The 24,041-nt window shown below is 39.5% G+C and overlaps 1 protein-coding gene across 25 annotated transcripts in view; it reads right to left on the reverse strand.

Annotated features, from left to right (window-relative positions):
• The window catches only part of WNK1 (WNK lysine deficient protein kinase 1), a 126,786-nt gene that overhangs the window by 23,977 nt on the left and 78,768 nt on the right, over positions 1-24,041 (reverse strand). For 8 of the 25 annotated variants that reach the window (XM_040233675.1, XM_040233670.1, XM_040233669.1 and 5 more), the window contains 8 exons: positions 21,744-21,832; positions 19,729-19,948; positions 18,068-18,401; positions 17,115-17,302; positions 9,154-9,237; positions 2,737-2,886; positions 1,110-1,568; positions 84-362 (listed from right to left, as the gene is read on the reverse strand). In XM_040233675.1, the coding sequence (XP_040089609.1) occupies positions 84-362; positions 1,110-1,568; positions 2,737-2,886; positions 9,154-9,237; positions 17,115-17,302; positions 18,068-18,401; positions 19,729-19,948; positions 21,744-21,832 (1,803 nt within the window). The remainder of the gene's footprint in view (positions 1-83; positions 363-1,109; positions 1,569-2,736; positions 2,887-9,153; positions 9,238-17,114; positions 17,303-18,067; positions 18,402-19,728; positions 19,949-21,743; positions 21,833-24,041) is intronic. The other 17 variants (XM_040233689.1, XM_040233680.1, XM_040233684.1 and 14 more) reach the window with 8 other exon arrangements.

Genomic DNA, 24,041 nt, shown 5'->3' on the forward strand with positions numbered 1-24,041 from the left:
CCAGGGAACCTATGTTTCTCCTTTGTCATTTCTATCCCATTGTGTGTATGCTTCAGATATAAACATGCAGGAACTCCATTTACCTCCAGAACTGCTTGCTGGGAGGATGTGGTGGGGGCTTGTGCTAAGCTCACTGCCGGCTGGGACACCTGGACCTGTCCTCCTACACTGCCCACAGGAACCAAGAGACTGGATTCCACATAGGGCTGCACCATTGCAGGAAAGTAACCCGGGGCAGCCAGCGCCTCTGTCGGCATGGGAGGGGACAGGACTGCAGAAGGCAGGCACACAGAAGCTGCGCTGGAGGAGGGAGCAATGTTTGAGTCTCCTGGGTACTGTGATGGCAGTCGAGGTGGGAAGCCCTGTGACAGAAACGAGGAAGGGAAATTAGTGCAGGTTGGGTCATCAAATGAGCAAAACAGCAAGACATGCAAGGGAAAAAGAAAAAGAAAGGAAAGCACACAGCAAAGAAAAGTAGCCCAATCTCTAATAATTTAAAGAAGATTTTCAAATGAAATGATTGATTTTGATTTAGAGGACAGGACAGTACATAACTGAACTTTTAAACTGCGACTTAAAAAAAATAATAAACTGCTACTTTTTTCCCCTTCTGGAGATCATTTTAAATGGGAAGAATAAATATAATTCCTCCAAAAAAAAACACCTACTTTCCAGGCAGTCCAACATGAAAATGCAAAAACTCTTGAAGGTATCAGTCATGGCAGTCACATAACGACTTGCTAGTGTTCTAAATCTAAACCCTGAAGGTTTCCATTGACACCATGTTGGCTACCCACCATTACTCCTCCCATAAAAAAACGCAGCCTGATACAATCTACTGTTGAGTCATACCGAGCTCTCAGCTCACAGTGAATGTGGAGAGAGCCATTTTTCTCTCAAGGAGGGGTCTTGGAAAAGATGCAAATGAGTCAGACATCTCTACTGGGTCCTTGCTTAGATGTGGACTATTTTGGCATGTCTGGTTGAGAACAGCAACCTGTGTTATTGCTGGTTATTATGATATTCAGTTACTCGGTTTTTAAGTTCCCGATGTTCTGTCATTATGACCAAACCCTCTGGGGCCCTTCATCTACCAGCCAGCACAATACCTGGTAGAGAATATCTCCAGGGGGAAGTGGCACCTCGGCAGTCTGTCCAAGGCTGGCGGGGATCCCCATGGACTGAACTGCTGGCTGCAGGAGCTGTGGGTGAGCCTGACTCGGCAGCTGGGTCACAGGCTGCAGGAGGGCAGGAAGCTGACTAGGGACCACAGCAGGTGCCCCTGGGACAGCCGCTGCCGCAGCAGATGAAGCCAAGGTGAGCAGAGGCTGACTAACACCAGCTGCCATCGTGACGGGCAGGGGTGGGAAGCCTGGCTGAGCCACAGACACGTGAGGAGGAGCAGAGGGGAGCTGAGAGACGGGGTACGGGGGCAGTAAAGAGGGCGGGAGTGGCTGTCCCACAGGAAGGAAGTGAGCACCAGCATGGACGGGAACGACTGAGGGCTGTGTTGCAACTGGGATCTGAGGTTCGCCTTGGAGAGTTGGTACTGGCTGGGAAACTGGAAGCTGGGAAAGTAAAGAAAAACAAAACAGACAGACTTAAAAAAAAAAAAAAAAAGGCAAGGCTGCCAAAAGCAAGACTTGTTTATTAGCCAAAAAGAAAGAAAATTAAAACAAATACCAATCCCTGCATATATTAGTGTAAGTTAACGTGCCAACAGGATCAGGGAGAGGCAGCTGCAGATGGACGGCTGATGGAGTGCTGTGCTGCTGTTCTAAATCTGTGCTAGAAAATCCCACTCACACTTCACCATCAACAACAGAGAGCTCTTGCATAGGAAATATCTTCATATCCTGACTGAGGCATGTTTCTCAAGCCATAATCCACTGGCACGTTTGCTGTCACTAATCTTACAACTGCTATTATAGTAATGGCTGAAATTCAAAGGGCTTTCTCCCCAGGGAACTTATAGCTCATCCATGTTGCTTCCACAGTTCTCATGTCCCAGCCAGGCCTGTAAGAGGTCTATGACCATATTCCACTAATTGCAGGATGTAATCATGCCTTTCCACATGGTCATTTTAACATTTATGAAATTAAGATATACCTTACAATTAATGGTGCGTCAGTTTTCAGTGTTACCTAAAATAATGGTGCATTTTACAACTGACAGTCTCAGATGTGACAAAATATGACAGAAACAATACACTGTATCAAAATACAAGCACAAGCCCCAACCTTTAAGTTGAAAAAATGTCATTCAGAAAGGTGTATCCTCAACAAGGCTACTTTTCAAGTGACTAGAAGGATTATTTAGGGGGAAAAAAAAAAAACACTCCATGTAAGGTTTTTTTATGACTGTCAGAAGACAATGAGGGCAGGGAACAACACATAAGTCTACGTGAAAACACGGCATAATTGCAAACCTAGAACAGATACAACTGACAATTCTAGAAAATGTCATCACTGCAGCACCTTTATCAGTTCTACAACTTCTATTAGGCTGATAAACCTAAAAATTGAACACTTTTGGATTACCACTGCTTTATAAACCCATTTATATTAATCAATTCGTATGTACAAAAGACACACCATGGACAGAGGAGCTGGCGGGCTGCAGTCTGAGCGACTGAATGGGAACAATGCACGGAAGTCATGTTCATTCCATTTAGCAGTTTTACCACCAGGGAAGCAGGAGTCACGCGGTGCTCCTTCCAGAAGCATGGCACTCACCTGTTTTCCCGCGGACACGTGTGGCAAGGCCTGCGGAGGTGGAGGCTGACTCACGGGCTGTGCAATCGCGGCCTCGCCGGGGGCCGATGTCGGAGGGAGCGGATACTGCGCCACCTGCTGAGAGGGGGCTGTTGGCTGCACTCCTTGCTGCTGAGAAGAAAACCATCACTCAGTTTTGTTTCAAGTGGTTAACAGCATGTTTCTAAGGCAGGACATCTGCTTATCAGTGTCTGTAAGAGATGGCAATTTTAGTAATCAAGACATGCACTAAGTCAAACTCACCAATTCCCCTTTACACATCTTCATTTTTCCTCTGCTGCTCTGTGTGATGGGTCAACCAAGAACTAACCCATGTTTCCGAGTCTGAGTCACCACTGGTTCTTCACCTGACATGCTCCTTGCCCCAGGAGCAGCTCAGATATTTACAGACACCTTCAGATCCAGGTTCAAACAGATGTTCTCGCCTCCAAATGCCCTCCCCTCTTTGCTCCCATTCTTGACAGCAGCTCTCAATGTGGTTCATATTATCTCTTAGTCTAGTTTCTCAACTGTATAATTAATTTGCTTAAAGAACAGCTCTGACAATAGCTACAAAATAGAAGAAAAGCACTAAATTTTGAACTCTACCACAGACTAGCTCTGATACCTTTGTGATTGCTCATTTTACTGCTAAAATGAGGTTTCTTTGTTTGAAAACAAGGGCACAATCACTCAATTCGAAGTGCAGCAAAGTGAACAACATCTACATCTACACTCAATGCTGACATGTAACTGTACCCAAATATTAAATTTTGCAGTAAAATTAATGGTCCCCTCTAGCTGAAACTCTGAACTTCACAGCTGACTTTCAAGATTCTCTAATACCTATCAGTAATTTAAAAATTCATTTTAAAATACAAAACAAACACCTGTTTGTAATAAAAATTTTAACCATTATATTACATTAATAGAGTTAAATGAAAACACCCAACCCATTTCTCCACAGATATAACCACAATTAGTGGTCCAGTGCACTTGCCTTATGGATTTTCTGCTATGCATAAGTGGTCACTTACATACACTGATTAAAAAAAAAAAAAAGCCCATTTTTATAAATACTATTCTCTGACCTACCATTTTCATTTATCTATGGTACCAATATCTAAATGATGAACGTTTGCTTGACTCAATACTTTGTTACTTAAAATAATGCTACAAACAATAACAGATGTCCTGGTCCATACAACTAACTGGTTATTGCTGGTATAAAGATAAGCTATCTGTGTGTATGTGTTTGTATATATGCACCTAATTGAGATACAACTAACAGTAACAAAGATTTGATAAATGTACATACTGCACAATACTCACCACAGTAAGTCTAGTTAACATTCATCACCACATATAATTCATATTTTCTTGTGATGAGAAGTTTTACAATCTTCTCTTAGTGGCCTTCAAACATGTAATACAGTATTATCAATTTTAGTCATGATACTATACACTGCATTCCCAAGATTTTTGTTTTTATATTTATTATGCATCTGGACACCTCAATAAGCATCCTAGATTTTGTTAGGTAATATTTGTAAATAATATTTCTGTTCTCCATGATATTTCTTATTTCTTACTACACCAATTAAAACCTTCAGAAGAATTCTGAAATGTAATAGTGACAGTAATCATGTTTTATTATTTAATTATTTCTGATAATGTATCCCTATTAACTTAAAAAAAACTAGGAACTAATGGCTGTTGAATTATAAAAAATTTATTTTCAACAACTAAGATATATCATAAATACCCAACTATAAGGCAACTCTGAATATAAGACAATTATGCCCATTTTCCCACTAAAAATTAAAAAAGTAGAAAATGCTTTTGGTTAACTTGAATATATTGAAACTTAAAGGAATTCACATGGAAATATCTAAGTTACCTAAGCCATTAATTTACACAGCTAAGTAAGACTGTGCATTATATAAAGAGACTAATTCAGAAACACTGCTTCCCTTGCCTCTTGCCAGTTCTTCACATGCGATACATCAGCATCTTTATCTTCAGGAGATCTGCACTAGGAATGGTCTCACTTTTCTGGCACACAACACAGTACCTTTCCTTTAAGCTGTATCTTGAGGTGAAATTTGCAGTGACAGCAGATTTGTCTGACATCTGTTTGGTTAATATTAGGATAGCTGTAGTGTTCTGCAATTGCTTCACCGGAGTATATTCATGTAACCTTTAAGTGATCTTTAAGTTATTTACAGTGAACCTGGAATAGTGAGGTTGTTCCCCTAAGGATAAGATGTATGATGTCTCGGCTTATATAAAACCAACTCTGTTAGACATTGCCTACAAACATTCCCAACCATACACATACCATTTAAGGTCCTTACAGGCACATCTGTTCTCAACAGTTTTACTTTAGTCCATTCCTATTTTTTATGTTATTGTTCAAAACAAAGAGCAATGAGAGCCCTCTGATATGAACACTGGATCAAGGTCTGATTATCTGGTGGTCCCCTTTGTTACAAGGGGTAAATCTGAGGAAAACCTCCACCTTATAGTTGTACATATGATTTACCTCTCCCCTGACTTCCATCAGTGTGAAACCTTGCTTATATCAAGGTTTGGACTTAACTAGCTCTTTTCAAAACTTTTACCTGCTATGTTTTAGGCCATATGTGGGATCTTAGTTCCCTGACCAGGGATTGAACCCCTGTCCTGGTCTGCGTTGGGAGTGCTGAATCCTCATCACTGGACTGCCAGGGAAGTCCCAACTTATCTGTATTCTGGTTACACTGAAGCCAAGGTTTATTTGTCTCACAGCTGTCTACCTTTCTGTCTTCTACCTTACTTATACTGCCCCCTAGCCCGCTCTTTTCTTTGGGCCTAGACTCCTTATCCTTCATCTGAAATCTAACTCATAATCACAGTCCAGTTCAAAGGCTTTCATAAACCTACTGATATCCCCCCTCTCTGCTCAGAAGAGATATAATTTCCTCCTTTCATGGAATCAGACTGCTTGGGTTTAAATATCCTGAGAAGCTGTGTACATCTGGGTAAAGCACTCAGCCTCTCCAGCTCTCATCTCAGCTTTCCCATCTGTACAATGGAAATGATGGTACTTGGAGGGTTCATATAAGGACCAAATAAAAACCCAGGTAGAGTGATCTGCACATTGTATATAATGTTACTATTATCCTCACTCCTTTTGTAGCAGCTGACATACATGTTTACCAGATGACTCAGGCTCCCTGAAACTAGCCTTCCACAGGCCATCTTGCTGTCCATCACTGCCCACTCAGCACATGGTTCTTCAGAGCATGAACTCAGTTTGGGGAAAAACTATTTAATTAGTTGCTGTGTGTGTGTGGACTGTCAAAAATAAGCAGTTTTATAGACATACTCTCACTCCTTGCTTAAAGTAATAGAGAGGCATGTATGCCACTTAGCCCTTAAAGCATTTACAGAAAATTGGCACCTCTGAATAAGCCAGGAGTATATGGTGTGGTTTTTTTGCACAATCACCCTGGCTAATAATCAACACTTTAGCCAAACAAATATTGTTTTAGCATAACAAGCTTGATATCATGCTTTGCATAAAACTGCCTCATAAAACCAGTTCACATAACCTATACAGACTGTGTACTATCTGTCGGACAAGGGTGATTGAAAAAAAAAAAAATACTCCTAAGCCTGAGTTGAACAGAAAGTAAGAAATACCTAAGACTCTACATGTGTTCTGCTGGATGAAATTATTAAGTCAGTAGGGGAGCTCATGACCTTTCTTGGCAGTAAAATACTGTTTTCCAGGAGAAAGCTATTTTTGGTACCACATCAGGACACAACATACCATTAGAAGAGATTCCTGAGGAAAACCTGAAAAGAAGCAATGCCTTATTCATTTTATTTCAGAAACACAGAAATAAAGAAAATTTCAGCTAAAGTTCATCTCTCTCCTTACACTAATAAAATTAGAGATACGCTTTCCTAAGGAGGCAGTGGGCCCTGACAGTATGTAAAACATAAATCACATCTAAAAAGAGATTCTAATTGAATAGTACAGAAGATTTACCATCTTTCTTTTCTATATATGGAATCCCAGAAGATAAAACTAACTAAATGCAACTTCTTGGCACTTCTGCATAATCCTGAGTCCCTGTAGAACTTTATTTAGGGAGGGAAAAAACTACTGGAAGAAATCTTAGGTTCTGGTTTGTAACATTTCATTCTCTCTACCTATTGGCTCTGCAACCCTGGAAGAAAGTTAGTCCATACTGCACACATTCATGCAGACTGTGATTCTACTTAATTCATCCTATATTTAAAATAAAAGTGTCTAAAGAAAGGATCACTGAAACAGGCACTTTCGTCTGTACTGCAGAGATAGCTATTTAGTCACACCTTTTCCCAGAGTCAACCACCTAATTCCTTTCAACTGACAGGGTTTGCAGAACTGCCCGCCTGACTGTGCACAGTCTTATCACTGCTACACTCAAGGGCTTCCTGCACTATCTGCTTCATTACATGCCTGAATATAAGACATCTAACAAATTCCTTTGAAAAGGAAAAAGAGCATACACTGAAACCTGTACATTTTACTGGTATTGGTTGGAACTTGGTACCAATGGCAGTGTCCGTTCTCACCCAGCTTTATGGAACTTTAAATCTGTGTTCTTATCAGAGGTTGTTAATATAATTAAACCTGTTAAGGGTGGCAAAAATGTGACTACTTGAATTTAACTAAAATTACATACAGATTAAGATACTTGTCTGGAAGAAAGGGCAGGAGCAAGACAAAACAAGTTATTTCCAGCCCTTCCATTCTATAGGACAGAGATGTTGGTCACAGAGAAAATGGATTATGTAGGTACCTCAGAGATAATACAGATCACTGGTTCCAGATCACTGCAATATAATGAATATTACAATCAAGTGAGTCACATGAATTCTTTGGACTGAATTCCCCATGCACATGTAAGTTATGCTTATACCTTATTGTAGTCTATTAAGTGTGAAATAGCAGTATGGCTAAAAAGACAATGTACGTACCTTAACTTAAAAATACTTTATTCCTAACAGATGATCACCATCATCTGAGCCTTCAGAAAGTCATAATCTTTTTGCAATAGTAACAAAGATCACTGATCACAGATCACCATAATAGAGTAATAATGAAAAAGCTTGGAATACTGTGGGCATTACCAAAATGTGACAGAGACACAAAGTGAGCAAATGCTGTTGTAAAAGTGGTGCCGACAGACTTGCCTGAAGCAGGGTTAACACAAACCTTCCATTTTTTGTTTAAAAAAAAAAAGTGGTACCTATGAAGCACAATAAAACAAGGTTTGGCTATATAGCCAAGTTACTCTTGTACAAAGAACACCTCATCTTAAGCCAGCATCACGACTATATGATCCCATGCTGGATGATAAGCAGCCATTTGTAATGAGAATTAAAAACTTAAGCTTCAAAAATTAAGAAAAACAAGCCAATTTAGAATTTGGTGGTTTGAAAACACACTTTGTAGGGAACTATCAATATAATTCATCGGGAAGTTTTTATGACACACGTAGTGACTATAAATTTTATTTGTAATGGATAATAAATATTCAGTTGTGCCCCTAAAAGCATTATTTCCTTATAAATAACTACTGTTAACTAATAGCAATGATGATCTACAGATTCTTAATTTTAGAATCAGCAGTTTTGCTGTTGAATACTTCAGCACTGTACCAATCTCTTGAGCTCTCTGAACCTTTGGGAACAAACTCCCCCAATCAGAAGTTTAGAACATGTTATAGTTTCTGAAAATGGTTCCTAGGCTTTCATTTGCTTTAGCGTAAAATCTGATACCCCATCCCACAGATTAGAAATAATTAAAAAGGTGTGTAGAATCATTAGAGTCAAGCACAAGGAAAGCAATGGTAAAATGCTCATAAAAGGACAAATCATGAAATATACAGAAATAAAATTGATATTCTTTATAGAGTTGATCCTTGAATAACATGGATTAGAATGGCACGGATTCACTTACAGGTGAATTTCTTTCAGTACTATACAATTCAAGATATGAATCCATGGATATGTAACCATGAATAGGGAAGACCTACTATCAAGTTACACACAGAGTTTCAGCTGAACAGAAGGCCTGTGCCCCTAACCCCCCGTGTTGCTCAAGGGTCAACCACATTGTTAAAACAGCATAGAATCAATCATCTGTTTAAGAAGGCACATAAATCACTTCAGGAAAAATTCTTTTGAATTTCAATATATGTCTAATCTAATAGACTGTTCAAAAATACATTAAACGAAAGATTCTTTAAAATGTTGATTTTCCTTTCAAAAACTTAGCAAGCCACTTACATCAGGAACCCAATTCATGAAAGATGTAAACAGGGTTCTGGATAAAGCGCAGCAATGAGTTGCTCTCACCTGCTGAGAATGCTGCATGGGTTGGGAGGATGGAACCCCTGTTAAACTACTTGAAGATGGCTGACCCTGGCTCTGCCCCTGTGCCTGAAGGAAAGAAGTGAATACAAAAAATTAGAGCAGCCCAAAGGTACCCGTACACAGAGGTCAGGGTTCTGCAATAAACATATGAGTTCCTGCCTGAGCAAAATGAAACATTAGCTTGGTCAAGTATGGTGGGAGAGGTGGCTGGGGCAGGTTTTTAAAGAGAAGGGTAGAGAAGGATCATATTATAGAACATACCATGCAAAAACCACTGATGGTTAAAACCTGACCTATCCCACTGCTCAGGCTGTAATTTTTACCAAAATAGTAAGATTCATAATAAAATTGTTACTGAAAATCAGGAAAAAAGTAACCAGACTATCAATGTGAAAAACCTATCTGAACAAAGAAAAGAGGGTATTTAAATAGATAATGTAACTTTGGTTCCTTTTGCTATTTCTTATAGTGATATAGTGACTTTTGTCAAAAAATGTAAAAAACAAAAACCTGTTACTATTAACTGCCAAGTACCTAGAGCAATGGTTCTCAACCAGGGCCACCTTGGGTGCCCCACACCCTTCCCAGGGACATTCGGCAATATCTGGACGTGTTTTTGGTTGGCACAGCTGGGAGACGTAGCTGCTCCTGGTATTTAGTGAGTAGAGGCCACAGATGCTGCTAACATCCAACAAATACACAGAATAGCCCCCACAACTAAGAGTCACTTAATCTAAAATGTCAATAAGGGTGAATCTGAGAAACTCTCACCTAGAAGAGATCTTAAGTTAAACAAGAAGGTGAGAGTGAAAGAAGAACTTGACAGAGGTGAGTCATGAAGATGAGAAGCCCCACCTCTGCTGTCTCATCTCAGTTCAGAGGCACTTCTTTGAAGCCTACTTGGATAGGACAGCCAATCCAACTGCATCTTAACCACCTGAGCATATATTCGTGCTGCCACCTTTCCTGTAGAGTACTTGATGTTTAAAATTTCATTTTGGAAGTTCACAGAGTGAAAGTGGCAGTGCACACATTTAGAGTAGAGCTGACAACCAGTGTGTTAACGTGAGCTTATCACACTGCATGTGCACGCAGTACAAATTTTCAAGCTCTGGATCTTTCTGCTTCTTAGTACTGCTCTAGGTAACTAGTATTTGATGTATATTTTGGGGGATACTTTTGCCTCAGATGAGGGAAGAACGTAGGAAGAAAGTATGAAGAACATATAGTAATTTATGTAAGAGTGAGATCATTTAAAACATCCAAATAACATCCTGAATACATGACTGCAAAGTTTCCTAATTAACTGCATAGTCTCCTACACAGATTTTATAAGACTTATACATTTGACAAAATGTATCAAGGGAATATATAAAACAGTCAATACTGATTCCACTTCTTGAATCCTATTATGTCCATCATTTTGTCTTTAGTTGCAAGAGGCTGCATACGTTCACATACATAAACAGCATTTAATCTGTTGAGGAAAAATCTAAGAACTGAGATATCTCATGTTCCTTACCTTGCAACATATATCACAAATTCTTAAGACAAAAGAAGCCCCATCACCCATACTACATTCTAATTTAGTTACTAAAAATTAGAATTAGTCAATTTTATGGATTAACATTTTATTTGAACATGTAATACATGGTGACTTGTTGGATGCCATTTTTAAAAGGCATCTTCATTTGTTAAGATAAACTCCTAAGGTGTTTCCTGTCTTTTAAGATCCTTTCATACTAGTGGAAACTCTATATATTCCTAATACTACTTAAAAAAAAAATTCCCTATTATCCATTCTTTTCATTTTAGGGGGAAAAAAAATTACCTCCTCCAAGTTTTAAAAACTAGCCATGTTTGTTTCTAGGGAGAAAGAAACATTTTACAGTACTGTTTGTAAATAATCAATGCTCTGTCAACTTTACAGACACTAACATGTTCACAACTAATTGAAAACTCCATCCATTCTATTGAGCTGACCAAAAAGTTTGTTCGGGTTTTCACATACCATCATACAGGAAAACTCAAATGAACTTTCTGGCCAACCCAATACGTATGGACAGAAATAACTGATTTTGACAAGTAATTAAAATTCTAAGTTTTTGTGTTCTTTTCTCCAAGGGTTTGTACACATTATAGGTCAATCAAGCAGCTTCAGTCTCCTATTTTGGTCTTAAATACAAGTAGTTTAAAATTACCCTCCCCGCTCAATGGAGAAACTCCACAATAAATTAAACAATATCCCTGATGAATGGAAAAGAGGGACAGAAAACTTAAATGTAACTGTCACAGCAGGGTAGTGTAAAAGAACCGTGAAGTTTTCCTATAACCTGTGGATGGAGTGCAGATCCTCCTGAAGAAAATGAGGCGGATAAAACCTGCGGAGAGGTGGCTCCTTGGGGGAAACAGAAGAAGAGTGGGGATTCTTGTAACACTGTCTGAGGCAGGCGGATAAAGGGTAATGAGACGTCAGAGCCAAAAGGAGCAGCTGCTCCCCCTGTAGGGGGAGGTGACTGAAATTCACTGGGGTCTGAAGAAGTGACCTGGGAGGAATCACTGGAGTACTCTGGGCTTCCTATGGGCCAGGTCTGTCCGGTGGGCTCCACCACAGAGATGGTCAACTCTGGGGCCTGGGGCGTCTGCTGTTCTTCAGTCACAGGCTGCAAGCGGCTGTGTAATCCTGCAGGTTGAGGAGGTGGTTCTTCCTGGTTCAAGTCCACGGCAACCTGCCGATTTCGGTAAATGCGGTGAGGTAAAACTCCCCCTCCTTCTCCTGAAGAGGAGCTTGGAGTATGAACGTGAAACTCAAACACACAACTGCTTCTGCTCTCGTTGTTATGAGTTAACACAGCAGGTGCAGAATGAGGAACAAAGACAGGGTGAAACTTCAAGCATGTGGCATCTGTACTGACAGGTGCAGAAATGCTAGACTGGGGAGAGCCTGGGCTCAGTCCCGAATCTAATCTTACATTCTGGAGGTGTCCTACCAGGAAAGCCTGTCCCGATGGAAATTCAAAGACAGAACTGGAGGTGGGGCCCCCGTGCACTGGCTTCTGCTCAGGTGTCTGCTTCATAGGACTTGACAGGACTGGTGAGCTGTATGGAAAACCCTCAAACTGTTCTGCCACCTGGGCCTGGTAATGTACCCCGGCTAGATACACTGCTTCCGGAGGGAGGAAGTAGTGAGCTTCTTCTGGAAGCACCAGTCCAGCTCTGTAGTCACTGTAATCTGGAGCTGGCTCGAACACAGGATGAGCCTGCACCTCACACAGCTCCCCAGCTCTACTGGCTGCAGTGCCCCACATGACTACAGTCTCTGGAGTCCAGTTAGGTGGGCTGCCACCAGGTGGAAGAAGACTCTGGCCGACAGTCCTCAGCAGGGGTTGGAACTGGTGAGTTTGGGCTTCCAAGAAGGAGGTGCTCTTACGCCGCTGGGCAATGGCCACCTTCGGTGGACAGGTGGGAGGTGGTGAAAAAGAAACTGGACGTTCATGAATAGTTGGGAAAAATATCTGTGATTCTGGGTATGTTGGGGTCCCCCCACGCGGATGCGCCATGGACTGAGGCTGTATCAACATGAATAAGACAAGTAATTCATACATTCATATGTGAAATTACATCAGACATGCACAACTGGGCAGCTCTGTGTAACCCTACAAAATGGTTACACCAAACTTATAATTAATAAAGAAATACAATGCTTTTGGAAATTATGTGCATAGTAAAAACCCATTAAATACATCCAGGGTCAATAAAACTATTCTGTGGGGATCTTTGCATCAGTAAGAGCTGCTTTTCCACAAAGCTCCCCTCCTCAAAGGAAATGAAGAATTTAACCTTCCGAGTGACTATTCTGCTTTTACCCACAAGTAACATGCTCACCTATGACTGTACCAAATCTTCCTACCCTGAAGCCTTATTGTCTTCTGCTATGTTAAGAGGCTCCAAGGTTCATTTCTGATTAAATAATGTCATGTCTTCTAACTAGAAATCAGAAGAGATTTCTGGTGGGTAGTAAAAGATACACAGCTTGCTAGTGACCATCATGTCTTTCCCTGTCTGCCCCAAACCATATGCAGTGAGTTTTACTACATGAAACATGTTACAGATGCCAAACCACTGAATGCCCACTTTTCTGATACCAGTTTAAGGGTCAACTAATTTGCTGTTCAAATCAGGTGAAAAGGGTAATGTAAATAGCCAACTTGATTTGACAGCATTTTTTGGTCATAGAAGCAGTTCTAGGTTAACACTCTAAAAATGAGAATTCTACCTTGTCAAATGCAAATGGTACACACTGTAATAATTCACTTTCACAGGCCCCTTTTTTAAACGGTAGATCAGTTTCACTCTTTGAATAGGAAAGGTCCTATCAAAATCGCAAAACGGCTCCATTATTACTTCTTCACAACAGTTAAAAGGAGGTTTCTATTTTGAATCAGAATGCTCTGGTTTACTGTTGTTTATTCAAGAGTATTCCGAGGCCACAAAGACACTATACAGTTAATCACTCTCCTAGGTACAAATCTGAAGGTTTTGGGATTCCTAGATCAGAATGCTAACCAAATCCTCTATCTGGAAAAGCAGCAGCAAAGTCCCACACATCTACAGACATTAATGGGGCCAAAGCAAACTGCATATATTTTATGTGTATCTAACGTACTGCATCAGAGTCAAGGTCCATTATTCAATCTAAAAAAAACAAAAAAACTTGCCAAGAGGCAACATTATGTGGCCTTTTAGTTTGTTGATCCCTCATTTTAAATAGGTAACAAATTAAAAGCAACTTTCTCTCTTCAATTATTCCTCACTGACTATGGGAAAAAATGGACTCAAGCAGCATTATCAGTATCTCTCTGGAACAAAGTGAAAACATATTTCAGTAATTTTTGATAAAGAGAAAGTTTGCTTTCGAAAAAGCCAATGAGTTTGAAATTAAATAATACACATACTCTGGTAAAATATGAAAATGCAAGGAGTTGAATACACTGGTGGGGGACAGGAGATTATGCTGCTCCCAGACTGCTATGTGCCCAGGGTGTCATAAGCATTCTCTCTGATCACCTCCTTGCTTTTCTCCCCATTACAGCCTTATAACAAATTACAGGAAAAACCTATTTCCTAAAAGCGTACTATATTACTAAGTTCAGTCCTGTTTTTTAATCGTTATTACAACTCCTGATGCCTGGATGTATTCATTGGTGATAAATGTTCATCTGTCAGGAAGTTGATGTTACATACAGCACTGACAAAGAGGGAAGGCAGGCTGGAGCGTCGGCACTCGCGCTGAGAGGCAGAGTACATAGGCAGGACCCTCTCCAATGCTTTAGAAAGCTTTTCGGCAAAAGTCTCCTCGGGGGCAGTCCGGAGGAGGAAAGGAGAAAGAGGTGTGGACAGCACTGGTGGTGGGGTGGAAGGAGCACCGGGAGAGATGCGGGGCAGAGAGGGGGCAGCAGCAAGATGGGGGACACAAACCGACATGCTACGGCCACGACGAGGCTAAACAGAAAACAAACACACGTGAAAAACACAGCACTCTGAAAACAAAACAACAAAATGTACGATGGTCACAGGGCACAGCTGACATAAACGTTCCATCCTCCCCCCATTCCACGAAGTCATTTTCTGAGGAGACAGAATTCCACAAAGCACATTTGGCAGACCATACTGTTCTCTCTACACTGTTGGTCAAGTACAGGTTTTTTAAAATTAACCACCAAAATAATGATCAAGTACCTTCCTAAACATTCTGAAATAACATTAATTGTTATGAGTGTATGAATAAGAATGACCGACTGAGGCAGCAGAACAGACTGGGAAAACGATGAGTAACGGCTTGTAGTCTCTGCAAAGTTGTTAATAAATTCTGTCAGTTTAATGCACATTATAAGATGCAGAAGATCTTAAGACTGGATTGCTCTGCTGGAGCTCTGGGAACCTCAGACATACAAGATTTCTAAGCCCTATTTTAGAAGGCAGTAGACAAAAAGTTGCTGGCTGATAGAATAGTTTATCACATTTGCCTGTCTATAAAGCTAAAAGTCATACTCTAGGAAAAGCATTAGCTTTCTAGACATAATTCATAATAGGTACAGGAAATAGTCTGTATTTTTACTAAAGTAGTCAATGGAAAAATATCTAAACTGTGAATCTCTAAAGAATAATGTTAAAATTTTTTTCAGCCACATCAGAGGTTCAATTTTGGTTTAAAAGTTTAAAGCACCTTAATATAAAGGTTTCAACTTGGCTACAAAGCAGCAAATCTAAAGCTCTAAGGCTGTCCTGAGCATGTCTGTTATTTCCTTTTAGAAACTGAACTGTTTAATTATATTTTCCCCCACTCTTGCTTCTCTTGTATTTTTAAATTTTACTTGTAATTGATATGCTATTGCAAGCCATGGTAAATACTTTCTGGAATTAGGACTGATTATAAAAGCTTTGAAAAAGCCTCAATATTTAGTAATTCTTCATGATACTTTCATGGAATATTATCATTAAAAGGCAGGGAGTTTGCCTTTTTTCATTTCATTAATGGTATGCTTTTAGAACATTAATAAATATAGCTATATTTGTGGCTAAATATTTAGCATCTTCATAAACGGTCAGTCCTTTTCCATTTCTAAAATAGAGACCCAAAGTTCATATCCTGTGATGCAGGAAGCCAAGAGATTAAAAAGTTTTTTAAAAATCTATAGTTACGATGATCCAGAAGAAATCAACAAGAGTAGAAACTGATATGAAATGCTGACAAATAATATTCGTTACACCACAGAAATACACTTGTACAGTCTGTATAAAGCTCTTCTACCCTACCTACTTATTTTAAAGGTCAGAGAAGTAGATTGCTATTACAACTGGAAGTTTTCTTTCTGTAACTGTGGCCATTCATCTTAAGATGTAGCCAATGCAGAACTAACTAATGGACTCTAAAACAAGCAAACATCTTTTATTCCAGCTGTAGGGTAAGAGACCAGAATAAGCAGAAGTATTTTCTTACCAGAGAAAGAGTTTCATTCAATGAAGAACAAGACTTTCACAAATACAGATTAAAAGTTCCTGAGACAGAGGGACAATCTATCTGCCTAAAGATCTCACTAAACAAGAGCACTGTAGTGACCAGTTATTCTCAATTCCATCCTGAGGCAGAAGATGCATCTTGTTTACTTCTGAAGACTTCATGGAAGGTTAACCAAAGAAATGGGGTATTATCTACTGGTCTATCTGAACATTCTCTGTATGAGAAGCAAGAGTGGCTAACATAAAACATGGGTAATAATGTGTGTGTGTATGTATATATATGCATAGGTACAAATGTACAATATATACATCAGGATATAATTGCTACAAATTGAATCTGAAAATAAATCAGTCATAAAACAGATACCAAAATAAAGGGAAGAAGCAAATGAACATATACTGGGGAAAGAACTTGTGTCCAACACAGACTTTAAGGCAAGAACACGCATAGCAACTGATGATTAAACACAAGCGCTAAATTAAATGGTCATTCCTTTTCTCTGGTGTACTCACATGCAGCAGTCTATAATGGTTTGAAGGTCTTACCTGTGTTTTACACAAGACATCTTACAGAAAATACTTAGTAATTCTTTCAAGTAACTTTTGAAAAACTCCCCTTGTCCCCCACCCACATTTGTATATCTAACTTACATTGCTTTGAACAGTTTCAACTTTAAAGTGCTAGAGAGCATTATCTTTAATCAAATGCTGATTAGTTTAAATCTTGTTAACAGTGTCTTCACAGAGTAATGCATGTATCCCACCCTGCCTGCACCACTCTGATGGCACTTTAATAAATAACCTGCCTCCTCTGGAAAGGCACCACTTGTACTTTTCACTTTGGACTCGTGCTGTCACTCATTCAGTGGCAGAGTGTGCCCTGAGCATGTTACAGGCATGCGCGCTCTTGCGCAGTTACTCACCAAACTTGAGGGTGGATATACCGCATGGGGCTGAGCCTGTGCTTGGACAACAGACGCTGTGTGCCCTGGGAGGGCGCCAGTGGAAGGTGCCTGCTCATGCTGGGACCCGTACGAAACTGTCTGTTGGCTGCTAACTCGAGATTCCGTGAAGACAGAGGACCCCTGACCACTGTCAACTGTCCCGTCAGCTGAAGGAGAAGTTGCCAAAATACAAGACAGAGAGACAAATCATGAAAAGGAGATTCACGTTTTCCCATCACAAACCCCTGATTTTAGAGTTAATTGGTCTTATCTTTGCACAGACCTGAACTAAATAAAGAATGACTAGTTTCACTAAGTAGATTTCTATGTTTAACAGAGGAATCCATATAGAAAAGTTTCATCTTGAAAAAAAAAAAAATCCCCTGGCCATCACAGAATTTACCACCCGATGAACAAGGGGGAATAAAACAGAATGTTGTTAATAGGCCTGACATTTTTGACACAGCTTCCAAAGTCTTAACCATGGAAACCAGCGGGCTCTAAGTATTAACATGGCTCAATTAGTAACTAGTGGCCTCATTAATTTCTAGTTTATACGTTATTCAGCTTTGCTAAAAGAGCTGAATCAGATTAACAGGTTCAATATTAAGTAGCTAAGATAAATTTGTTACATTTCACTATTAATTTAAGAAATTGTAAAAGGTAGGAATCTACAAATAGAACATCCAAGATACTGGAACCTGCAGAATTTCTCACATCCTAATCCTATCTCCTCACTGTCCCATTCTTCTATGCTATTAGCTGTGAACATAAGAACCAAAAGGAAAAGGAGATAGCAACCATTTCAAACCTCTTGTTGATATGTTAGATTCACAATTCAAAACCAAGAGGCCAGTGCAAAACGATGACCAGGAAGACAGAGCGTTAGCTAAGAGCGTGCCTAGCAACCTCACTGGGCTCCTGATACTCACATATCACAGACACACCAGGCTGTTGGTACTGCAGCTGCTGGTGCTGGTCGGCCTCAGGCTCTTCTGGCTCTACCTGCGTGGAGACGGATGCAGACGCAGCAGAGGCAGCGGGTCCACCAGTGCTGGTGGCAGGGGGCTGCTGGACTCCAGCCTGGGCAGTGCTGGGCTGCTGCTCCACCTGCTGCTTGAGGCTGCTCTCTTCCTGCTTTCTTTTTTCTTGCTCCTCCCGCACTAATTGACGCTGTTCTCGTTTTCTCTTAATTAACGACACTCTATCTTTGATGGCTTTCGCCATGGTCTTGTGATCACCTTCACAGACATACCCAGAATCTACCTATAGGATGAAAGGGTACATCAGGAAGCAGCAGGATAGCAAAAGAAAACAAACCAAGCACAAACAACAGTCTTTCAGGAAAGGAAAACAGAGAAGGTGAGGGAGAAAGAACTGTCCGAGGACTGACCTTAACCAAACAGTGAAACTACTGGTCTGCACTATGCACCTGCCCACCATTTTTGCAGATACTCATGGAGTGGATGCATATTATCTTTATACAAACTCATGAAGTACATATACCTTCACTAACTATAACAAATCAACAGGGAACCTAAGCATCCAAGTGGTAAAACCAAAAGGCTCATTTTATCATACTCAATTTCCCACTCACATGTAACCATCAATATGAACCTGTGTTGCTTTTACTTCTTTTCACTAGAAAGAAAGAAAAGAAAAGAAAGTGAAGTCGCCCAGTCGTGTCTGACTCTTTGCGACCCCACGGACTGTAGTCCACCAGGCTTCTCCATCCATGGAATTTTCTAGGCAAGAGTACTGGAGTGGGTTGCCATTTCCTTCTCCAGGAGATCTTCCTGACACAGGGATCGAACCCGGGTCTCTCGCACTGTGGGCAGACGCTTTACCATCTTTTCACTAGACAACCACTTAACCAAACAAAACAACTGTGGTAAATATATGAAGGTTAAAAATAAAAACTCAAATAATATAAAAACCTGACAGTTAAAAATAAGTACCTCTCTCATGCTGACCCCTTCTCAGATGTAAGTACTGAATGGCTCTGACACATTCAGGCAGAGACCATTTATATCTCTGCACAGTAAATGGCTATTAAGGCACCATTGAAAGCCTAAGCTTGGCAAAGCATGTCCTTGAAAATGACTGGCCAAAAGCTGCCTACTAACAATCAATCATGAAAATTTCCTTTGAAGTAAAAACAATGTGTGATCTGCTTATTGGGTTTATTACCCAGATGACTGACCAAAGGCTAATGTATCAGTATGCAGAAACAATTTTTTATTCTAACTAAATAGGTTACACTAATTAGAAGTCAGTCAACCTTACAGACTTTGAAAATGACTTCAAAATGTCCTCCAATTCATTCCCTCTCTGTATATCTGCCTGCCTGCCTGTCTGTCCATCCATCTATCTACTATACATATCTATGCATATACATGTCTTCTAAAATAAGAATAAATCTTGGGACCATTAACGTAATTTTATATCAATAGGATATGTCATACACACTGCTTCATAAACTGCTTTTCTGCTCAATAGTATCAATGTATATCAATAGTATCAATGTATATCAATAGTATCAATGTATATAAATCAACATAAAATTTAAATGGCTTGATCAGTGTTAATTTACCATTTCTTGAGCAACGTCTTCTGGCACATCTTTCTCCAAGTCAAAGGAAAACTCGATAGCTTCATTGTCTTTGTATTTCCCCTTTAGTTTCTTAATATCTTCAATACGTAGCCATAATTTAATGGCTATCTTTTCTCCATCATCTTCTTCTGCTAATTCTACCCGTACCCCTGTTTCCTCTTGGAAGAAGGCATGGTTCAAAAGGTCTTTGATAGAGTATCTTCAAAAGAGAAGGGAAAGAAACAAAAAACAAAATGCCATTAGATTTAAAAGATACTTCTCAAATATGTTATGTTTAGAATAATGAAAAAGGACTGCAAAAAGAACAGGAATTTTCTAATTCATTTCTACACTGCTTCATTTAAGCAGTGATTATAGTTTTATTCAAGTTATGGAACATCAAAGCAATCTCATTTATGAATAAGGGCTGAAAGTGATACTTATTACTGGAGTATAATTGCCTTAAAACGTTGTTAGTTTCTGCTGTACAACAAAGTGAATCAGCTATGTGTACACATACAGCCCCTTCCCTCTTGCGCCTCCTACTCTTCTAGGTCATCACAGAGAACCCAGCTGGATTCCCTGTGCCATACACTAGCTTCCTAGTAGGTACCTATTTCACACACGGCAGCGTATATATGTCAGTGCTACTCTCCCTGGAAGTGATACTTTTAAATGTGTTATATACTGCTTATATTAACAGTTAACCAAATTCTTGTATGTATGATCTCATCTGATTTCTGGTATCCAATGAGATACCATTTCCTGATCAGCAGGAAATGGATGGATTCTGAGACAGACTGACCATCTTGCTCAGTTATAAAAGTCATAAATCATAGAATCAAAACTCAAAGACCTTTTTATTTCTATAGTACATTACCTTCTAATATAGCAATTTTCCTTTACACAATAAATCCTCTCAATTCTTGGTTCAGCACCTAGTGTACTAGGCAAGCAGAAGTCTGATCATGGAACAGTTTCTCTAGATAAATGGTCTCAAAATACCAGTAATCTAGTAAACTGTTCCATCCAGACAAGAAACAAGAGTACCATGACTGGAGACAAATATTCATTTATAGTTTTTAAAAAAAATGTTCTTAAAGAGATTAAGGCGTCTCCTTTTCAATCAGTGTATATAAAAACAGAAACCCAAACTAAATTTCTACTAAAAAGCCTTAAAGATCAAGATCTTAAGCTCTTCCAAATAACAAAGTTATGAAAAGAATATGAGACTGGAGAAGGGAAGATATGGAATTCTTTAATTTGGGTGAAATACCTGATCACTCACGTTCTTCAAGAGGCAGATTATGTTCAATTCACACTTTGTACTAGTGGGTCTACTTTTTCTTCTGTGGAGGGTGACGGGGGATGGTGAAGGTAGATTATTTTTCAAAAACAGACACTGGACCTTTGCCATGCCTAACGGGTGATGAATCAGCTATATGGCACATCAGATACTTGCCACTCCTCTGAGAAAAGCCCTCTGTTAGCATAATGACTAAGCTAGATCTCCTCCCAAGCTCTGGGTGAAGTTGTCTCTTCTTACTCAAAGGAATTTTGACATTTTGCTCTTTTTCAACTCTGGCATAGCAACAGTAAATCAAGACCAGCATAGCTGAGTTGATTTTAAAGAGCCAAAATTTTACTTCATCTTCAGAATTCAACTGGTAAACAGCTAAGGAAGAGATCTGCTGTATCAGGATAGAACCTAGGGAGTTTTATAAATCATGTCGATGCTATAAGTAAGTAGCTCTTATTGAACGTAGCAGCTACATTTAAGGTGGTTTTGGTTTATTTGGTTAACCAAACCACATTTTTACGATATTTCAGTATACTAAATCTGAATACTAGCTCCAGTGGATAGAACTTTACTTTCCAAGATATTACAAGACATAAACAGAGAAACTAAGCACAAGTAAAGTATTACATACACCTTAGGTTGAGGGTTCTATTCAGAGCATATTATACTTGAAGTTTCTGTTTAAGCAATATCCAGATCAAAAGAGGCAACTTACCTTTCATCTTTGTTTTGCCGTATGCATCCTTCAATAATTTCCTTCACTTCAGGAATTGCTACTTTGTCAAAACTGGCTGGCTTCACCCCCTGAAAATCATAAAAATAGCAACAGGAATACATCAAGGAAGGCAGGGACTTTGAACTTGAATTTCAACTTGCCTCCTAAGGTTCTACTAGACTGCCTTCTCACCATCCTGGCTTTTTCCTGGTTTGCCTGCAGGATCTAGTTCATGCAGGGTCAGAGCTGGGTAGTAGCAATTTAGCCCCTACAAGGTAACAATAGGGAACAGTTAAGACAGCAGAGTCACTTACTTCCATGGCCACGACACTGCTAGTGACAAAAGCAGGCTATCGTTAGCATCTTTTGCTGTGTTTCAGATAATGGAACTTTTGGCTAAAACAAAGCCCAAATGTTCTAATTGGTTAGAAGATCTTCTGTTCAACCTTGTTCCCTAACACATTAATCAACATAACATGCAATTCTTGAACAGAGAACCCATGTGTGGGCATGAATTCACACGCTTAGTCTGGCAGGTATTCTATCATTATAGTACTCCTTAACAAACTCAGTAAGAAGTGAAGAATTTAGACTGGCTTGGTATGGTAGCTGAAGAGCAAACTGTCTTGTACATATGACAACACATCAGATGCATCTGAAAGACAAACTTTCTAATTAATTTCAGAAAAAAATTTAACATCACTATTAAATAGCACCATTGTAATATTGTAGAATTTTCACAAAAGGTAAAGTTTTGCAAACAAAAATTTCAGCGGTGTGTGGAAAATGTATATAAGATAGAAGAACAACAACCTACTCCTGTCTGAGAGGTGGTGTGGAGAAGAACATCTCATTATCTATTCCTGCCTATTCTAAGTCACACAGATTGAGCTGAAGTAGCAACACAATCTACTTTCCAAGAGGCACAGTAAGTCTATGACCACCTAACACACAGCGAGGAGAAGACAGGGGACAGGGACTAGAAGTAATCACCTAATGTCTCAGTGACAATACATATTATTTGAATTTTTCCTCAATCTTATTTTTCAAGTCTAGCTAAGTCTTCCCAACCAGTCCTTGTCTTCACATAATCATTCTAATAAAAACAGAAAACAATGTCATTGAAGGAAAAGCCTGCTTTAATTGAGCAAGCTGGCATGGTATGGCGTGGTATTTTAAATTAAAACTAAAGAAAACAGGAACTTTTTTTTTTTTTTTTTAAAGGATGATGCTCACTAAAAGTTCTCTGGTAGCAGAAACACTGGAGATTTTTATATTTGCTTCTAATTTTTACAATAAACATGTTCAAGTATAAAAGCAAACTTTTAAGATGCCATTTATAAATATAATGGGAAGAACAGTCTAAAATACTTTTAAAAAACAAGATACTGTATATTATAAGTTCCTAGAACACTCACTATTGGCAAAAAACTATCTGAAAGATTGTTCTTTGGTAAAATCAGACACTAATACACAGCTGGCCTTTCATGTAAGGACACTTCAAATATTATAGAAAAGAAGTTAAAGAGGATATAGAACAGGATTAGAAAACATGTTCCCACTTCCATAAATGCACGCATTTTAGAGGAATGAGTCTGACCTGGCAACTCTACATATTGAGGTATTAAATCACACATATACTGACTGTTTTAAGATTCCTCCCTTTCAATTTAGCACAGGCATACTGGGAAGACAAAAGGAGGGAGCATAAGACTTGAGTTAGGTGTGAGCTGGACAAGAAGAGGCAGCTCTGAGCTTCACTTCCCTGTCTAGCAAAGAGGGATGACACCTGTTTAACTATATTCATGGGAACTAGAATCATATGTGACTATCCAAGTTGAAAGCTCTGAATTATTAAGTTTGCTGACCTAAGGCATCGTTGACTTCAAAAGTAATCACCAAAGGTAATAAGGCTTAGAGTTAAAAAGAAAGCATACAATTCTCTTTGAAAAATAATCACCAAGATCCACAGTGAACATGCTTTCAGCTTTGGTTATCCTTAAAAATAATCCTCTTGTTAACCCTACCTATGCAGACACATTCACAACAGGAATTTCTATTTACAGGTAGAAAAGCGAGTTGAACAGCCGAGATACCAGATCACAGTTGCAAAACCAGCAACTATGCATCATATAACACACTGACTACTAGGGTAAGCTGCTTTCTCAACGTATAGCCGAGATTCAGGTACAGCAGATTCTGCACCACTGCTGCACAACTGCCACCGCCACTGCCATATTCAGCTGCTGCTGCTGCCTTAAAGAACACTGCAGGCACTGAGACGGCCAATACAAGAGA

The sequence above is a fragment of the Oryx dammah genome, unplaced genomic scaffold (assembly GCF_014754425.2).
Source record: "Oryx dammah isolate SB20612 unplaced genomic scaffold, SCBI_Odam_1.1 HiC_scaffold_29, whole genome shotgun sequence".
Taxonomy (NCBI): Eukaryota; Metazoa; Chordata; class Mammalia; order Artiodactyla; family Bovidae; genus Oryx; species Oryx dammah.